Genomic DNA, 18,206 nt, shown 5'->3' with positions numbered 1-18,206 from the left:
TTTCAAAATAAGAATAAAACTGAGGCGCGTTTTCCTGGTTCTAAGACTTACCGCTCATTATTTTAAATCCCCAGTTCAACCAATAGCTGACGAGATCAGTGGCGTCGTCATCTGGATCTAATTTTCACGAGGAAACTTGACTGCGGTCACCGACAGCCAATAGGAATTCAATATCACGCCTAGAACGTTGCCGATTCAAATTTGAACGTATCCCAACCAGTCAGACGAGCGCTCAGAGGGTGGAGTCTATGGGCATTTAATCAAGTTTGTGCGCCTTGCACCACAGCGACAAAACAGTTTACCAGAAGAATACGTACGTTCTGTCGAGCAGTTGAGGCTGATTATAGGTAAGCATGTCTTAATTTCTCAGGTAGATGTTTTTTTTGTTTGTTTATATGGAGCTTTTATCGAGCATGTCTAAGAAAGACGATGTTATATGGTCGTGATTTTTTTTTTTTTTTTGTACGAATTAAGAATTTTATATGAAACATAAACCTTAACTATTGCAGTTTAAATTAAGTAAAGTGTTGTTTATGAAAAATGATGCTGGTGTCTTAGTTGTAGCTCTGTTGGTTTTGTGAACACGTAGATTTGCGAGGATTTTGCCAGCTTAGTGATCTTGTAAAGTTAAGAGCGTAAGCAGCCATGACTGGCTAGGAGTTTGAGGTCGTAATGGAGCGCAGCGCCCGCGCACTGAGCCTGAGGCAGCTAAAAGTCCTCCAAAGTAGTATGCCTCGCTAATTTGGTGGGTTTATTCGCTTTTTAACGCGTAGAACCTGAAACCATTTGCTTTCGACTGACATTCTAGCGCATATTTCCTGCAGTTTAGGCGGGAAAACAAAATGGAGGGGCGCTTATTGTTCTAGTTGAGTGCTCTGGTGGAAACGAAACAGGAACTTGATCGGATTAACTAACGTTAGCGTTAGTGAGCGATCATTTCTCCGTTGCTTTACCAGCGTACAAAGCAAGACTGACAGGATTTTTTTTTACTGAAAAACATGCTGCAGCGTTATGAGTCTTTTTCTAACAGTTTGGGGATTTTTTTTATTTGTATTTATCCCTTTTAGCGTATCACAGCCATGGGTAAAGATCCTAACAAGCCCAGGGGAAAGACGTCCTCTTACGCGTTCTTTGTGCAGACCTGCCGGGAGGAACATAAGAAGAAAAGCCCAGGGACTAAGGTGGACTTTGCAGAGTTCTCCAAGAAGTGCTCTGAAAGATGGAAAGTGAGTTGAACAGAAAGGCTGCAATGTTTTTCCTGGGGTTGGTAAGGAGGGGGTGGGGCAGAATTACACTATGCATCTGTTACTCAAGGGACTGAGGCAAATGTAGGGCGGGAGGATAAAGAGCCACACGCTGCGCCTGGCAGAACCTAATCGTAGTCTCATGTTTTTTCAGACCGTGTCCTCAAAGGAGAAGGTCAAGTTTGAGGAAATGGCCAAAACCGACAAGGTCCGCTATGACCGGGAGATGAAAAACTACATGCCTCCTAAAGGTGCAAAGGGAGGGAAAAAGCAGAAGGATCCAAATGCTCCTAAGAGACCACCGTGAGTAGTGCACAAGTAGACCCATGAGATTTCTGCGGTTTTGACTTGAGTAACTTTTTTTTTTTCTTTTTTCTTTTTGCTCTCTACCATCAGATCTGCTTTCTTCGTCTTCTGCTCTGACCATCGCCCAAAAGTGAAGAACGACAACCCAGGCATCTCTATTGGTGATATTGCACTCTGAAAGATGGAAAGTGAGTTGAACAGAAAGGCTGCAATGTTTTTCCTGGGGTTGGTAAGGAGGGGGTGGGGCAGAATTACACTATGCATCTGTTACTCAAGGGACTGAGGCAAATGTAGGGCGGGAGGATAAAGAGCCACACGCTGCGCCTGGCAGAACCTAATCGTAGTCATGTTTTTTCAGACCGTGTCCTCAAAGGAGAAGGTCAAGTTTGAGGAAATGGCCAAAACCGACAAGGTCCGCTATGACCGGGAGATGAAAAACTACATGCCTCCTAAAGGTGCAAAGGGAGGGAAAAAGCAGAAGGATCCAAATGCTCCCCACCGTCCACCGTGAGTAGTGCACAAGTAGACCCATGAGATTTCTGCGGTTTTGACTTGAGTAACTTTTTTTTTTTTCTTCTTTTTGCTCTCTACCATCAGATCTGCTTTCTTCGTCTTCTGCTCTGACCATCGCCCAAAAGTGAAGAACGACAACCCTGGCATCTCTATTGGTGATATTGCAAAGAAGCTTGGGGTGATGTGGTCCAAGCTTTCACCAAAGGAAAAGGCTCCATATGAGCAGAAGGCCATGAAGCTCAAGGAGAAGTATGAAAAGGTAAAGCGTGGCCCAATTTCAGGTACTTCCAATAACAATTTGCGGTTTTGCTCATATTAACACAACTTTCCTACCAGGATGTTGCTGCATATCGCGCCAAAGCAGATGGTGGCAAGAAGGGTGGACCTGGCCGGCCAGTAGGAAAGAAGGCAGAAGCGGATGATGACGATGATGAGGATGAGGAGGATGTAGAAGAGGATGAGGATGATGACGACGATGATGATGATGATTAAACTATCAGGGAAAACTTGAGCAGAGTTGTTTGCAAAACAATGTGAATGCATTTTTTTTAGCATTTATTTTTTTTCAATACATGTACAGAAATGTGTATAATTGAATACATATTGAGGTCATGTGCTGTTTTGTAAATGTAACCGCTTTTTTTTTTTTTTTTTAAGCACTGCTTTTTGTCTTGATAGCTGTGGTTGCTTTGGTTTCCCTGTTATTATTTCTACTGCCATTTTAAGACAAATAAGGAAGAGTTTGAATTTGTGTAGTGTCTCAGTTTTTTTTAAATGAGCTTTGAAGATGTGTAGACTGAATTTTTTTTTCTTTTTATTAAATTTTGTATATTATGACCAATTCCCCTTTTCACTGTGTGCAATTTTGACTTATTAAAGAATTTTGCAGAATTTAAGCTAGTGCTGATTGAGTAACTGACATTATTGAAATACAAAAGCTATTAATGGGCTAGGCAAACTATGAAACTTAGCTTTTAAAATAAAAACCTTGTTTACATTGTTCCGCTTTAGCTGTTTTATAACTTAAAGCTGTTCTGTATGTACTCCTAGTTTTACAAGCAGTTTTGTGATTCTAATACACTTGCTGTTTTTCAGTTAGGCTTAGTTTCTTGTGATGGGGTGTAACAGTCATCTTAAACTTGTTTATTTTTGGATCTTATTTTGTCACTTGGTTGACTCATCGGAGAAGGAAATGCTGATCTCACCAGTGGATGACTTGATCTGGAAAATAAGTGGCATAAATGCACATGCAATCTGTAACCAGAGTTATGTTAAAGTACATGCATGATTTATGGTCGGGCTGAGATGTCCTTTAGCTTGGTCATGTGATAAGTGGTCCTATATATAGGTTGGGTATATTCTATGCAGTAAGATGTACTGTATATCATATGACATCTGCTCACCTGTATCACTAAGACTGCTGCACAGCTGCTTATCCTCCACAAGCTTAGTCTACTGCCTTGAACAACCTCACCAGCACACAAACAGTCTTGTAATTATTCAAATGCTTGGGGTCATTTCTGCTTTAGTAGGCACTTTCCAAGGATAGTCCAAAATAGCATGACATTTTTTTCATCAACAAAGGGAGGTGGTTCTTTATTTCAGGAACTCCGAAAACAAAATGTTGACCAATTAATTATAACCAGTTTGGGTTAATTTTAGCTTTGCAACTCTTGGATACAATTTGGAACAACTAGTCAAACAACATGGCTTCTGCATCAGCATTAAACAATTAAAGTGACCTACTTTTCATGGTTCAGTATTATATTAGATATTTAATCTAACGTAATTTTTCCTACAGAAAATATGTGATTTATGCCTAAAAAAAGGATACTAAGGGGTACCCTATTTGTGGAAAGTTCTAACTTAATCCTCATGATCATCTAAATGGTTGAATTATCATTTAACCTGCTAAAAACAGCACTTCAATACAGCAGACTGGTAAAAATGTTCCATTTATTTTCTTGAGAAAACAGCCATTATAACTTAGATATTTACACCTTCATTGGGAAGCCCACCATATCTCAAAATGTTAATTTAGAAATAATCATATTTACATTGTACAAAACAAACAAAAATGTACACATTGCAATCATTCTTGCCCTTGAAACAAATTTGCTCCAATTGCTCGAAATGATTTTTGCCCATGAATAGTATTATAATCAATTGCTGATTTTCACATAAAAGTAAACATCTATTCCCCCAACCAAGCAAACATTTATGCAGTAGATAAAAATAAATGTATCATATTTTTTTCATTGTTGACCCTATGTCCCCATTTCCCTTTTTTCTTCCATTCCCATTCTTTACCCATAGTATATGGCAAAAAAATGTGCCATTGTGCCAAAGACGAAAATAGTTCAAGTGGCAGGTTGTCATCTCAAACATGATGAAGGTCCAGTGTTAAAAAAAAGATATGAATCCCAGTACTTGACGGACAACCTGTTTTTTATAATGGAGCAGCAACAAAAGTGGTATTAGATAATTCATCTCAGCACACATTGTGCACATTCTGTTAGGTAGACCTCTCCCATCCACAGATTCCAAAGAAAAACCCATGCAATGGGCACTGGGGATGAACCGATGTAAACATTGTCTTCAATGGAGGGAAAAAAAAAGTTTATGATCGGAGTTTTATAATGGAGCAGCAACAAAAGTGGTATTAGATAATTCATCTCAGCACACATTGTGCACATTCTGTTAGGTAGACCTCTCCCATCCACAGATTCCAAAGAAAAACCCATGCGATGGGCACTGGGGATGAACCGATGTAAACATTGTCTTCAATGGAGGAAAAAAAAAAGTTTATGATCGGAGTTCAGAGTTATTCGGGTGATGACTAAAACTAGTCACGTGTATACTGGTAAAACCTGTTGCTGTAGTCAAGTGTTTATCCTTGAAGCACATTTGAGCATGGCTCTCAAACTGCCACAATGTTGTTCATCTCCCACTTCTGTGAGCTCTTACTGTTGTCACAGTCAGCTATATAAACTTTGTGCAAGACATCAGAGCGATCCAAGCATTTCCCTGTAGGTATATGTGTGAATCGATGTAGATCCTATGAGAAATTAGAAGCATTGGAAAAGTTCACTGAAGAATCGATACAGCAAGGCACAGAGTAAAGTTTGCCAACACTTTACAATAAAGTTCTTAAATTAGGCATCATAAACTAACAGAAAACTATACTTACAGTATTTATTACTAATACTGTATTAATTTTGCTTACATTTATAGACTATTGTTCATTGTTGTTTCATGTTGGTTAACAATCTGTTAACTAAAGGATATTATGTTTTTACATTTTACTATTGTCCAAAGGTTTGGGGTCAATACATTTTTATTTTTTAAGAAAATAATACGTTTATTCATTAAAGGTAACTTTATGTAAATTTTAAGGTTAAATGTAAGACTATGTAACTTTTTTTTGTTTTAAAGTACAAAATGTATACAATGAGCAAGTAAATCATGATTCCATCTTCCATATCGTGTTTCTGTCTTATCCTGAATCACTATACGGTATGCCTAAAATATAATATTAGGACGACTTTAGACCTGTCAGGACGACAACTGCTGCAGAGTAGCCCAGTACCTGCATGACTTGTCATAACCATAAACAGAGAAGTAGCTCCATCTACAATGTTCTTCAACGAGATGCATGCAGTTTTGTTTATTATTAACCACTAGAGTGCCAAAAGTTACACAGTGTGCCTTTAAGCACACACAGTAAATACTTTTACATTGTTACCAAAAATATTCTATTTCAAATAAATGCCTTTCTTTTTAACTTTCTATTCACCAAAAAAAAACAAAAAAAAACACAGCATCATGGTTTTCAGGCAAATATGAAGTAGCACAATTGTTTTCAATGTTGATAATAATAAGACATGTTTCCTGAGCAGCAAATCAGCATATTAGAATGATTTCTGAACGATCATGTGACACTGAAGACTGAAGCAAAGGTTGCTGACAATTCCGCTTTGCCATCACAGGAGTAAATTACATTTTAAAATATATTCAAAAAGAAAACATTTTAATTTATAGTAATATTTCACAATATTGCTGTTTTTACTGTATTTTTCATTAAATAAATATAGCCTTGGAGAGTATAAGAGACTCCTTTCAAAAACATTAAATAAAATCTTAGACGCCAAACTACTGAACTATTAATATATATATATTCCAAGTATATTAACTTAGAATTTTACCGATACTAATACATGTTTAACCATCTTTAACCAGCACTAGCTATTACATAACCTAGTGTTAGACTACTGAAACTTATTGTAAAGTGTCACCTTTGCTATAAAAATGGTAGTTTTATTGATTAGGCACCAAGGCCAAAAGAGGCTCGATACCTCCTGTGACATACCTTAAAATATTTCCACTCTGTGTGCTCGTTTAAGTTGCAGTGTGTTATGATGACAGCAGATCCGTCGCCTCCCTTTGTCAGGCACTGGTCGTACTGCATGAGCTGGTTTGCTTCATTAATTCTAAAGAGCTGGAGAAAGGCATAAGAAAAATAAGGAGGGGGGGGGACGCTATAAAAACTGTGAAAAGCAAAGTACTGCTACTAAATCATTTTCCTTTACCTGATTCCCACCCATTCTATGACAAGGCCCAATTTCGACATTGCCACCATTGGTGTGGCCCATGCTGTCGATGCAGTAGCTGGTCTCATACCCACGAATCTATTGAAAGAAAACGACTGAATGATGACAAATGCCAATATATTTAAACCAGTTTCAACTGTGTTTTTCTTTCTATTGATTATATATGCACCTCTCCCCATTCCACATTCTTTGGAGGCAGTGGGTAATGTAGAGGGATGTCATAGGCAATCTCTTCCATGAACCACTTGAAGCTCTTGCAGCGATGTTCCTCTCTGAACTTCTTCAAGCTGCTGATGTCTCCGTAGGCCAGCGTCAGAGTCTCAGGCCGACTGGCGTAGAAATAGTCTTTATACTCATCCCACCACACCTCCACCACCCGCACATAGTTCTACACGCAGCCAAAAAGAAGAGTGAAGGTTACAGACTGGATTTAGTGTAAAGTATAACTGTGACCCAGCTTTTTTTCAGATTCATAAAAATGTGATTATAGAAAAAAAAAGAGCTGAACTGACCTTAAGCGTGGGGGATGAGCCTACATGAGCAGGAGGTGGGTTTCCCTGCCAGCCCTGTAGACGGTAGATGTGCCCCACCCGTGAACATGGCACGAACAGAAGCTGCCCACCACACTGCCATATCTACACGGGACATACACACACGGCAGGGATTCAGAAAGTGCTCACGCACAAATAAACTGCCGAATTTGGATAAATATGTTGCTCTGTGCAATTAATATAGAAATATTGCCCTGAAGAATTTTATTTTGTGATAATCTGTTTATTTAGGTTTTAACGCAACATCAGCAACAATGGCTATATTCATGGCAACATTAACCATTTATTTTGTGATAAAGACTGTCTGACTGTAGATTACTTAAATCAATATATGGGCATGAAGTGTTGATTTGAGTAAAAATTATTTTATTATCTTACTAGAGTCAGCTGGTAAGACTGAACACATGCAGAGCCATGTAAGAAAAATGTTGAGCAGTCAAGTGTTGCCCTGGACAAAGATCATTATAACCGTGCAAACACAGAATTACCTTGTATGCAAACTTTGGTGAAAGACAAAAAAATCTAGTACAATTTTCAGCTGAGAGACCACAACCAATTTAAAGTAAAGTAAAAACCAATTTAAAGTAAAAATACCTTGTAGGAGATCTCAAAGTTTTCTCCTCCCCAGATCTGAAGGCCTGGATCATAGAGGCCCAGCTCAAAGAAGAACTCTCTCTCTATTGCGAAGAGTCCTCCAGCCATCGCAGGAGACCTGACACACATATTTTCCTGTCAGGAATGTTTCCACCTTACGTTTCACACACGTACAGTACAGTATTTGACAACATTAAGCGACCAGGCTTTGTTCAGACTGGCAGTAAAAATCTGAAATGCATTTAGATTTAGATTTTTTATTTGTCTGGAAAACATTTTTTACAAGCTTTACACATTTTTGCTAATATGTCTTAACCTAAATGTTCATAACAGATTTTTTTTTTTGTTTTGTTTTTTTTTGTCACAGGTAACTTGAGTTTGAACAGTTGGTCTAAAAAATACATATTAAAATCAAATTTATGAGGGAAAAATCTGATTTTGTCCTGCAGTATGAACAAAGCCAAAGAGACACCAGAACAAGTAGTAAAATGCTGTCATACTTAAAAAATATATATATAAAATCCCATTTAAATAAAAAATGGCCATGTTTTGTCTCAGTGCCTTCTGCAAAATTCTGGTGTTTCTTTTCTACTTGCTTGTAGCAACTAACAGCTTTTGAAAATTTAATTGCAGGAAAGTAGACAGAAAGCACCATATTATAACAGTTTAAAGAATTTCGAGTAAAAATTCAAGCAGCATACACACTTTCTCCTGTTTGGTGACTAGGTGCATGTGCACTTGGGTACGCTTATGCCAAGTCACTACCACAGGAAAGATAAGTTCGTAGACAAGACAGAATGGAGACTGCATGCAAAGAGAAGCAGATACAGGTTCTAGGAGTCGTTAGTTTAGTAGCTCTAGTAGTTGAGCGACTCAACCAGAACAGCCATAGTGTAGTCATAATATATGAAGTATTTTGTTAAAATCACTTCATTGTTTTATGACCACTTCATAGCAGTTACTATACAGCTTTAGCACTTTGCGGGAAGTATTTAATAAGCGTCGTAAAAGCTGAACTGTTAAAGAAGTAGAGAGAAGCAGACCACCACCAGTATTTATAAGTGAGAGACAAGGTTTCTCCACTTATGTGTGTTGTGGTCAGCCCTAATCAGCTCAGGATTATGGCTCTAAATTACCGATAGGGCTCAGTTCTAGTTAGTCTCTTCTGCTTCTCCTTGCTATTCAGAGGCACGCGTTTCCAAAGCATGCTCCAGTCCCATGCTCCTCTGGCAAAGCCATCCTCATCGCCACCCCCCTGCGGCTCGATGGTGAAAGTCTTGCCATTAATAGAGTCTATAAGAGGCACTGTGCACACCGTTCTGAACATGGCCACAGAGGATGGAGGAGAGGCAAGGGGGAGGTCCATGCATGCAAACATGGACATACACACACACACACACACACACACACACACACACACACACACACACACACACACACACACACACACACACACACAAGGGGATGGGGAGACAAAACAAGAGAGAGACAGAATGGTTTTAATGATCATGCTTATTGGAGGGTCGAAGTTTACCGATAAGGCTCTGTTTTATGCTTTCTCTTAGCCTTCTCCCCGCTGCTGAGAGGGACCCTTTTCCACAGGAGGCTCCAGTCCCAGGCGCCTCGCGCCAGACCGTCCTCATCCCCTCCCTGCTGTGGCTCTATGGTATAATCATTGCCGTCTATGTAATCTATCAACGGTACTGTGCAGACCGTTCTGCAACATTAACACAACATACATTTAGGTTAAGATTTAAAAAAGAAAATAAAAAATAACTGGGTAGTACATTAGAAAGAAAATTGTAAAAAATAAATTATATTTTATATGAATATTTGAATAACTTGTCCAAAAAACTAGTCATGTGGTCCAATCAACATGCAGAAACATAAAACACGATTATTTCATAGAGGAGACCCCAGCAGACACTCTTAAAAGTCTCTTAAAATATCGAATTGGACCTTTTTATGACAATAAATGAGTTCAGATTGTATGTAATGTTGTGTGGTGCAACTCCACAAAAATGTAATGATATTTAAGAATTCATGATATTTATATTAAAAAACTTGTTAAAATTTTTTTTGATGTGCACACTCACCTGTATTCAAGGTGCAAGGAAAATATTACAATTTATTTTTTTTGTTAAACCACATGACCTTTTTAGAGTCATTAAGTTGAAACCTCTCACTTAAAAAAAAATGTATAAAATTGAATGTATGTATTTAATGTTGTACATAAATATGAAATCAACATGAATAGGAAAGAACACTTCTATAGCCCAGCATTTGCATTTTAAACTAAGCATTAACATACATACACACACACACACACACACACACACACACACACACACAAGGGGATGGGGAGACAAAACAAGAGAGAGACAGAATGGTTTTAATGATCATGCTTATTGGAGGGTCGAAGTTTACCGATAAGGCTCTGTTTTATGCTTTCTCTTAGCCTTCTCCCTGCTGCTGAGAGGGACCCTTTTCCACAGGAGGCTCCAGTCCCAGGCGCCTCGCGCCAGACCGTCCTCATCCCCACCCTGCTGTGGCTCTATGGTATAATCATTGCCGTCTACGTAATCTATCAACGGTACTGTGCAGACCGTTCTGCAACATTAACACAACATACATTTAGGTTAAGATTTAAAAAAGAAAATAAAAAATAACTGGGTAGTACATTAGAAAGAAAATTGTAAAAAATAAATTATATTTTATATGAATATTTGAATAACTTGTCCAAAAAACTAGTCATGTGGTCCAATCAACATGCAGAAACATAAAACACGATTATTTCATAGAGGAGACCCCAGCAGACACTCTTAAAAGTCTCTTAAAATATCGAATTGGACCTTTTTATGACAATAAATGAGTTCAGATTGTATGTAATGTTGTGTGGTGCAACTCCACAAAAATGTAATGATATTTAAGAATTCATGATATTTATATTAAAAAACTTGTTAAAATTTTTTTTGATGTGCACACTCACCTGTATTCAAGGTGCAAGGAAAATATTACAATTTATTTTTTTTGTTAAACCACATGACCTTTTTAGAGTCATTAAGTTGAAACCTCTCACTTAAAAAAAAATGTATAAAATTGAATGTATGTATTTAATGTTGTACATAAATATGAAATCAACATGAATAGGAAAGAACACTTCTATAGCCCAGCATTTGCATTTTAAACTAAGTCTCTTTCAGCGGGCACAAAATCATCCTAGAGCTTAAATCATACCGGTCTTTTGAAATGGGGGCCACCAGCGGGGCGTACCAGTTCACCCCAACTTCACAATGAGCATCCAGGTAGATCAGCACCTGAGGACAGAACCACAGTGTGACACAAACAAATCACATTTATGTAGACCCATTTAACATTATGCTGATTATGGGGCCCAAACCTGTCCCAGAGTGGCTTTACGGGCTCCTATGCTCCTGGCCTGGATCAGACCCTCTCTCTTTTCATTGCGGAACAGTTTGACCAACCCATTCCACTGTTTTATGTACTCCTCCAGCCTCTCTTTAAGATGAACTAACGAGAGAACACATACAAACAACTTATATATATATATATATATATATATATAATATACCTCATGAGCACCATGGCAATATGCCATAAGCGATATAATGTGTAGAGGCAAAATTTTCAGCTTTCTGACTGCACATCTTAATTATAGCTTGCTACTCAGTTGTAAAAGAAAGTTATTGGCATATTGCTCACACCTACATCATTACTATAGCAACCAGCGTAGATATACCATACATTAATTATACCACAACAAGTGGATCCAATCTGACCACTTGCAAAAAAGTGCAGACAGTCAGCCCTAAAGATTGCATTTGAAAAACAAATCGAAACTGTGTGCTGCCTGAACAAAGTTTTACTGACCTTTATTACTAAATGCATGAAACATTTGGAGCCTATACGCCCTTTATTGATTCTTATCGGCCAAGTCGCAGCACTGCATTCATTCATAGTTCCCCTGTGAGCGATCTCTTAAAGAGTAATGATCTCCATTCAGTAACAGTCTGCTTGCCCCATATTAATGAACAAGCGCTCAGCATTAGTCTTCAGGCAGACCGCCTACAGGTTGTGGCAACGATATATCTCTTTCACTTAGGAGTGCAGAATAGACTCTCTAGAGAAGGGGTATCAAAACTAAAACCATGCTTCACTTTCTTAAACCTGAAAAACCAGTAACTGCTGAAAGACAGTGACAATCCAAAACAGCCAGAACATGTAAATCAGTATTTAGAGAACTGAGGACCATCAAATAAAAATGCTGTATTCATATTTTGGAGAATGATCTCAAATAGGGACAGACATTAAGCTTTTCCTGTTATTTTGAAGTACTAAAGTTTCTCAACATTAAAATTATGAATGTTTTTGATTTTATTGTGAAGAATTCATCTGTGCATAAGTTTCCTTACATTTTTTTAACCCTATAATTCTAAATAAAAATGTCAAAATTGAATCTTCCAGTGAAACAAGACTTCTCTATGGTGACGTATGCCTGACTTTTCCACGACATTCTAATTTATTGAGATGCACCTGTAGATTTGCCTCCATCTAATCAACAAGTTCCTGCCCTACATTTTTTCAATAATCCGTTTCACTCGGATGTACATCTCTACTTATATTTCTTCACAACTTTAATTCAATGTGAATCAGCATCAGAAATGGGCATCCGATTATTTAATTTACTTCGTACTTTACAGATTAATTCACACTAAATACAATAAAATTAGAAAACTCTCTAACGTAATGTGTATAACTAAGAAGAAAACAGTTATGAACACTTCACTTAAATGAATTGGGAAACTGTTTTAAATCATTTCTTTGAAATTACCAAATGGACAAGACAACCAATTTACATTGATTCAGACTTCCCAATGGTTTTTACTCGTCTGTTGCAACACAATAAAATGTACAAGGTACTTAAAAAACAGCAACACTACTTCCAGTTATTGAAATATCTATACTGATTTGAAAGCAGCTGAGTTACTCTCACATTACTGAAGAATGTTAAGTTGTAATATAGTTAGCTACTCCCCGAGACACTGGCATCAATGCACCTTTCTTTTCCATGTTTGCATTGTAAATATGACTTTGGTATTTTTTTTTGCACAAAATAATGCCAGTACCTGTGCTGAACTTTAAAAAAAATATGCAAAGCACAAAGTACACAAATGTGCTATGTAGAGTATTTAATGAAGAAATTAAAACAATGTTCACACTACCTTTGTTACTGAAGTCATCAATCATGACGATCTCAGCCAGGTATTTCCTTGGGGTTCTTTTGATGACACTGTGCACTGTCCTCATCAGTGTGGACCAGCCCTCATTATGGAAGACAATGACCACGCTGGAGGTGAGGAGGTTTTCATCATAGTGCCAGTATTTACACCTACAGAAAAATACACATAGTTATAAAGCACACTATTTTGGAAGCGAATGTTGTTGTGGAGTTGATTTCATTTTGTGCACTTGCACACACTGACTGTATATGCATTAGTGGTAGATTCTTACACACTTGCATCCACCTCCATCCTGTGGAAGCAATTTGTGAGACAGGAAACAGCAACTGTTTCCTCTGAATAAGGGGAGAGCAATGCCCAAACACACTTCCTCATTCTCTACTGAAGCTCGAAGTTAAAAGTTTCTTCATCCAGTTTCATTCACTTTCAGTAGATAAGTGACAGTTGTGTGTAGGGCCAGAATGAATAGCACAAACTCAAATCTTATTTCAAAAAAAAAAAAAAAAATGAAATAAAAATTTTTAGGTTCTTATAGAAAAATATGCAAAGCACAAAGTACACAAATGTGCTATGTAGAGTATTTAATGAAGAAATTAAAACAATGTTCACACTACCTTTGTTACTGAAGTCATCAATCATGACGATCTCAGCCAGGTATTTCCTTGGGGTTCTTTTGATGACACTGTGCACTGTCCTCATCAGTGTGGACCAGCCCTCATTATGGAAGACAATGACCACGCTGGAGGTGAGGAGGTTTTCATCATAGTGCCAGTATTTACACCTACAGAAAAATACACATAGTTATAAAGCACACTATTTTGGAAGCGAATGTTGTTGTGGAGTTGATTTCATTTTGTGCACTTGCACACACTGACTGTATATGCATTAGTGGTAGATTCTTACACACTTGCATCCACCTCCATCCTGTGGAAGCAATTTGTGAGACAGGAAACAGCAACTGTTTCCTCTGAATAAGGGGAGAGCAATGCCCAAACACACTTCCTCATTCTCTACTGAAGCTCGAAGTTAAAAGTTTCTTCATCCAGTTTCATTCACTTTCAGTAGATAAGTGACAGTTGTGTGTAGGGCCAGAATGAATAGCACAAACTCAAATCTTATTTCAAAAAAAAAAAAAAAATGAAATAAAAATTTTTAGGTTCTTATAGTAGAAATATAGAGGTAGTTGGAAAAAATGATACAATGATAGGCCTACTTGAACTATGATATTGAAGAATAAGGACAAAAAAAAGCATTATAATGAAAACAATTTTGGCTTTGTTTGTAGGCTCCTGGTGAGTTATTTGCACTAGGGTTTAGTTTATGTACAAATTCTTATATGGTGCAAACATCAGTTTTAAAGTAAAAGCTTAAGCAGCTTAGAAAAGAGAAAATGTATGCATGAGGAAACTCTTGATGCCTAAAGTAAATAGGACATAGACCTGCCTAAGTCAAGTCTATGCATGTGATACGGGCTAGATTAATCTCATTAACCTATATGTTGTAACAAACACAACATTTCCCTCCAAAAACCCATTAAAAAATAATGATTCCTGTCTGCAACATACTGGCAGAGCAACACTTTTTTCTTATGGCAGTTTAGCCTCTTTTAGCATCAGAGTTAAGTCCCATGTAACACAAGTCATAAGGCCTAACTTGTCTTACATGGCACAGTAAAGCCACTCAACTGGAAGAGCAACTCACGCCCATGACGTTCAGTCTCACTGGAGATCGGGGTGTGCTGCACTACTCAAACAAGCTGTCACCATCTTAGTGCTAATGCTAACTGTTCTTTGAAACTACAGCGACGGATGCTATTTACTTACATGTTTTAGCTAAATTTAGCACAGAATGTTCGGTTGTGACGTCAATTTGTAGGCCAACTCAGAGGGCTAATTCATCTTGTGTTCACTAGAGAATTTCTATTGGGTTATTTGAATACCAGTTTTTGATTTGTGTGTAAAATATGGTCTTGAAGAAATTACTTGAAGAGACTTTCATGTTTTGTTCTAGAATATAAATCTCACATACTTCAAATGTGAATTTTAATAACTTAAGTTGCTAAGAAGTTACAATAAGCAGAACTACAAATGTTGTCAGAATCACCCACATCCTTGAGGTGGTTTCAGTCTTCATTTTGCAAGCTGGCTTTGAAATTCAAAACAAAGGTTAGAGTTAGGATCTCTTAAGTAATGTTAACCACTGACCTTATTTTCCTCAAATCAAAAAGCAAATCTCAAATTGACGTCCATTCAAAGGTAGCAGTGTATTCTGACATTTTTTTAATAGGCTAGAATATGTTATATATGAGATTGATTATTTTGAGGGCTCTAAATGCATGAAATATATATGGATGAATATTTTTCCTTTCATGTCGCAATGAGCGATGACATTTTCACAAGGGCCAAAGTAACTGCCTCTAAAAAACCCGGATGTGCCAGCAAACAAAGATATCAGATTTAAAACGACAAAATGATTCACTGTTAACATGCTTCAGCGTGTTTGTCTTATGAGGAAGGCAAGAGTAAATTGTAAACTGAAGCAAAACCTCACTTTAGACAAAACACTGACATCTTCAGACAAAAGTTGGTATCACTGTGTACACTCACCAACAAATCGGTATCTCATAAGGAAATCCAACCAATACAAATGCACTAACGTAATCATGTTATGGCCTAAATCATCATAATTAAGTCTGAGAAAGGTAAATCAAACCAAAGAACTCTGTTGCGCTCTAAAAGGTCACACACCTGATCAGTTTGAATGGGCCATTTACCAGCCAATGATGACAATGCCAATAAAGATCAGTGCAGGATGTTCAGTTCCCAGTAACATTTAGTGCAAATACTGCAAGTTCATAAGCTGTTAAAACACCTTTACACCCTGCCTGTACCAAAGAACAGCAGGGTTCATTGTTTCAGCCCTGACTTGGATCCAGACACTATCCAAACTTCTCTACTAGAAAAGGGTTTGATTTCCCCAGTAGGAATTGAGTTCTAGCGAGTATGCGTCAAAACATGTAGCAGTGACATTACAACACATGAATTGTGAATGAATTGAGTTATATTTAGGATTATATAGCTCAAAGGGCACAACATGGTACTAGCAACTCCACAGTCATTAGTTCAATTCCCAGGGAAGAGACATACTGATAAAGTGCATACCTTGAATTAGTATGTACGTATGTATGTATGTATGTTGATAAAAGCATTTTCAAGATTTATATTAATTTAAGAAAGTATGCTGGTCAAGTTCAATACAATTTTCATGAAAGGTATAGTTCACCCCAAAAAGAATATCATGTCATCATTTACACAGCCTCATGTCATTCCAAACCTGCATGGTTGTGTAACATAAAAGAAGATATTTTGAAGAATGCTGGTAACATAACAGTTTTGGTTTATCATTGACTTCCACTGTACAATCAAACACATTTCTCAAAAAAATCTTAAATTCCACAGAAGAACGTAAATCATACAGTTTTAGAATGACATGAGTAAATTATGACAGTTTCTTTTTCAGGTGAACTATCCCCACCTTTCAGACTCTCTGCAAAAGGAACAGCACTGACTACAGCACCATAAAACTGCAGTAATGATTAAACTGCTGATGGTAAAAATGCTGCATGTTGTTTTTACTATCAACTCAATGTATAACAAGTGTGAAGTGCGAACATTTTATAATTATGCCGGAAATGAAATCCTATTAAGCAACAAGTCTGTGTCTAAACTGGATGCCCTACAGGGGCCAAACATGAAGCTAGATCTGTTGTTAAAGCTTCAGGTCACTTCTGAAGCTGTATGAATTCATAAAGCAGTCTCAGGCAGATAATCCAGCTTTCCAGCTTGAGGGGAGTTAAAGAGAGAGACTGTAGCTTATCATTCAGCTGTGACGTGGCCAAACAACATTTCAGTGGCTGAATTGTGGGCATAATGCCGATCCTATTTAACGTCTCGAACATTAGTAATAGAGTACAGCACAATATCTTTTCAGTACTAACTGTCCTCTGAGTGTAAAGGGTATAAGATACATCCCTTAATGTACTGCAGCACAGTACACTTTTTCTATCAGAAGGTACTTTGATATTCGCCAAGGTACTTCCATGTCCCATGGTGTTACATCACAAAAATCATGATATTATGATGGTACCATGAGCAAAATGAATAGGTATTGTTTGTAAGTGTGAACTGAAAAAAGGAGAAATGACGTGGCTAAAAAAGGAGGCGATACGTCATCTACTATGCCATTGAAATAGCTTGTTTGAAAAGGTGTGTCCTTATCATTTTCATCTTTCTGGGTGTGATCACAAAAATAACTTGAAAAACCAACATGTCAAACCGGACTGTCTATAGTGTGTGTAGCCTGAGCATCTTAAAAAACAAGTAAATAGTTTTTTTTAAGTAGAAACTGAAGTCAAACACATGCTAAAACAAGAGAGGATCATTCGTTTAATTTCTCACGAGGCAAAAAGCCTTTAAAAACAATGCGAAAAATGTCCAAAAACCCTAATTTACCACCACACCCACATTCTCCTCCTTACACACACCCAAATACATTCGCAAATCAGAATGGCTCATACTCACTCTTCATGCCGTAAGTCGCCGATGGTTCGATCCAGAGAGATCATGTCGCTGGCTACCATATTAAAGCCGAATTCCTTGATGCTGGCCTGAACAGAATCTTTGTACTCCGGTCCCAGTACGAACTGTTTGCTGCCCTCTCCCGGTCCGCCCTGGACCCCCTGAGGCTCAGGTTCTTTAGACTCAAAGTTGCCCAGAATTCCTTTCTTCAACACAGGTTCATTAAACACATTGGTGTGAGGCTTAAAGGTGATGTATTGCTTCTGGATGACATTCTGCTGGTTCTGGGCTTTGAATGCAGGGTTTGGCTTGTCACCATTTTTCTGGCGGATAGACTCCAGATCAACCTCAACTCCTTCGACGTGGGGCCAAGGAACAACTGGCTTGAACTGGTCAGCCATGTCATTATTGTGAGGGTTGGGCTGCAAGAGTTTACCTGCATCTCTTCCTGCCTATGAAAAGAGACAAATATATGAGACAAAGTGGTGGTGTTTGTGTGGTAGTGTTACATAGCTTAGATTTTTATAATATACATTAACCCTAAAAACAC

At 37.8% G+C, this 18,206-nt stretch overlaps 2 protein-coding genes across 5 annotated transcripts in view; one reads left to right on the top strand and one right to left on the bottom strand.

Annotated features, from left to right (window-relative positions):
- Positions 1-255: 255 nt before the first annotated feature.
- On the top strand, positions 256-2,959 carry LOC107676685 (high mobility group protein B2-like). Its single transcript, XM_016471314.1, has 5 exons — positions 256-347; positions 1,068-1,226; positions 1,399-1,547; positions 2,148-2,322; positions 2,400-2,959. The coding sequence occupies exons 2-5, from the start codon at positions 1,080-1,082 to the stop codon at positions 2,553-2,555; spliced, it is 627 nt and encodes a 208-aa protein (XP_016326800.1). The 5' UTR covers positions 256-347; positions 1,068-1,079; the 3' UTR covers positions 2,556-2,959.
- Positions 2,960-4,701: 1,742 nt separating this feature from the next.
- LOC107676680 (N-acetylgalactosaminyltransferase 7) overlaps positions 4,702-18,206 on the bottom strand; it is an 18,148-nt gene continuing 4,643 nt past the window's right edge. For 2 of the 4 annotated variants that reach the window (XM_016471307.1, XM_016471304.1), the window contains exons 2-12: positions 17,660-18,108; positions 13,694-13,860; positions 11,219-11,349; positions 11,056-11,135; positions 8,955-9,137; positions 7,819-7,936; positions 7,186-7,308; positions 6,843-7,061; positions 6,653-6,751; positions 6,433-6,561; positions 4,702-5,121 (exon numbers count right to left, since the gene is read on the bottom strand). In XM_016471307.1, the coding sequence (XP_016326793.1) occupies positions 4,984-5,121; positions 6,433-6,561; positions 6,653-6,751; positions 6,843-7,061; positions 7,186-7,308; positions 7,819-7,936; positions 8,955-9,137; positions 11,056-11,135; positions 11,219-11,349; positions 13,694-13,860; positions 17,660-18,108 (1,836 nt within the window). In that variant the 3' untranslated portion in view covers positions 4,702-4,983. Of the gene's footprint in view, positions 5,122-6,432; positions 6,562-6,652; positions 6,752-6,842; positions 7,062-7,185; positions 7,309-7,818; positions 7,937-8,954; positions 9,138-9,352; positions 9,536-10,245; positions 10,429-11,055; positions 11,136-11,218; positions 11,350-13,693; positions 13,861-17,659; positions 18,109-18,206 lie in introns of all 4 variants that reach the window. The other 2 variants (XM_016471305.1, XM_016471306.1) reach the window with 2 other exon arrangements.

The sequence above is a fragment of the Sinocyclocheilus anshuiensis genome, unplaced genomic scaffold, assembly GCF_001515605.1.
Source record: "Sinocyclocheilus anshuiensis isolate Anshui unplaced genomic scaffold, SAMN03320099.WGS_v1.1 scaffold76, whole genome shotgun sequence".
Taxonomy (NCBI): domain Eukaryota; kingdom Metazoa; phylum Chordata; class Actinopteri; order Cypriniformes; family Cyprinidae; genus Sinocyclocheilus; species Sinocyclocheilus anshuiensis.
Note: the sequence above shows the minus strand (reverse complement) of the source record. Positions and strands in the feature narration are given on the sequence as shown.

Coding starts and splice junctions, on each gene's coding strand:
- LOC107676685 (XM_016471314.1), top strand. CDS start 1,080: ATGGGTAAAGATCCTAACAAGCCCAGGGGAAAGACGTCCTCTTACGCG. Junction 1,227..1,398: donor AGTGCTCTGAAAGATGGAAA/GTGAGTTGAACA, acceptor ATGTTTTTTCAG/ACCGTGTCCTCAAAGGAGAA. Junction 1,548..2,147: donor AATGCTCCTAAGAGACCACC/GTGAGTAGTGCA, acceptor CTCTACCATCAG/ATCTGCTTTCTTCGTCTTCT.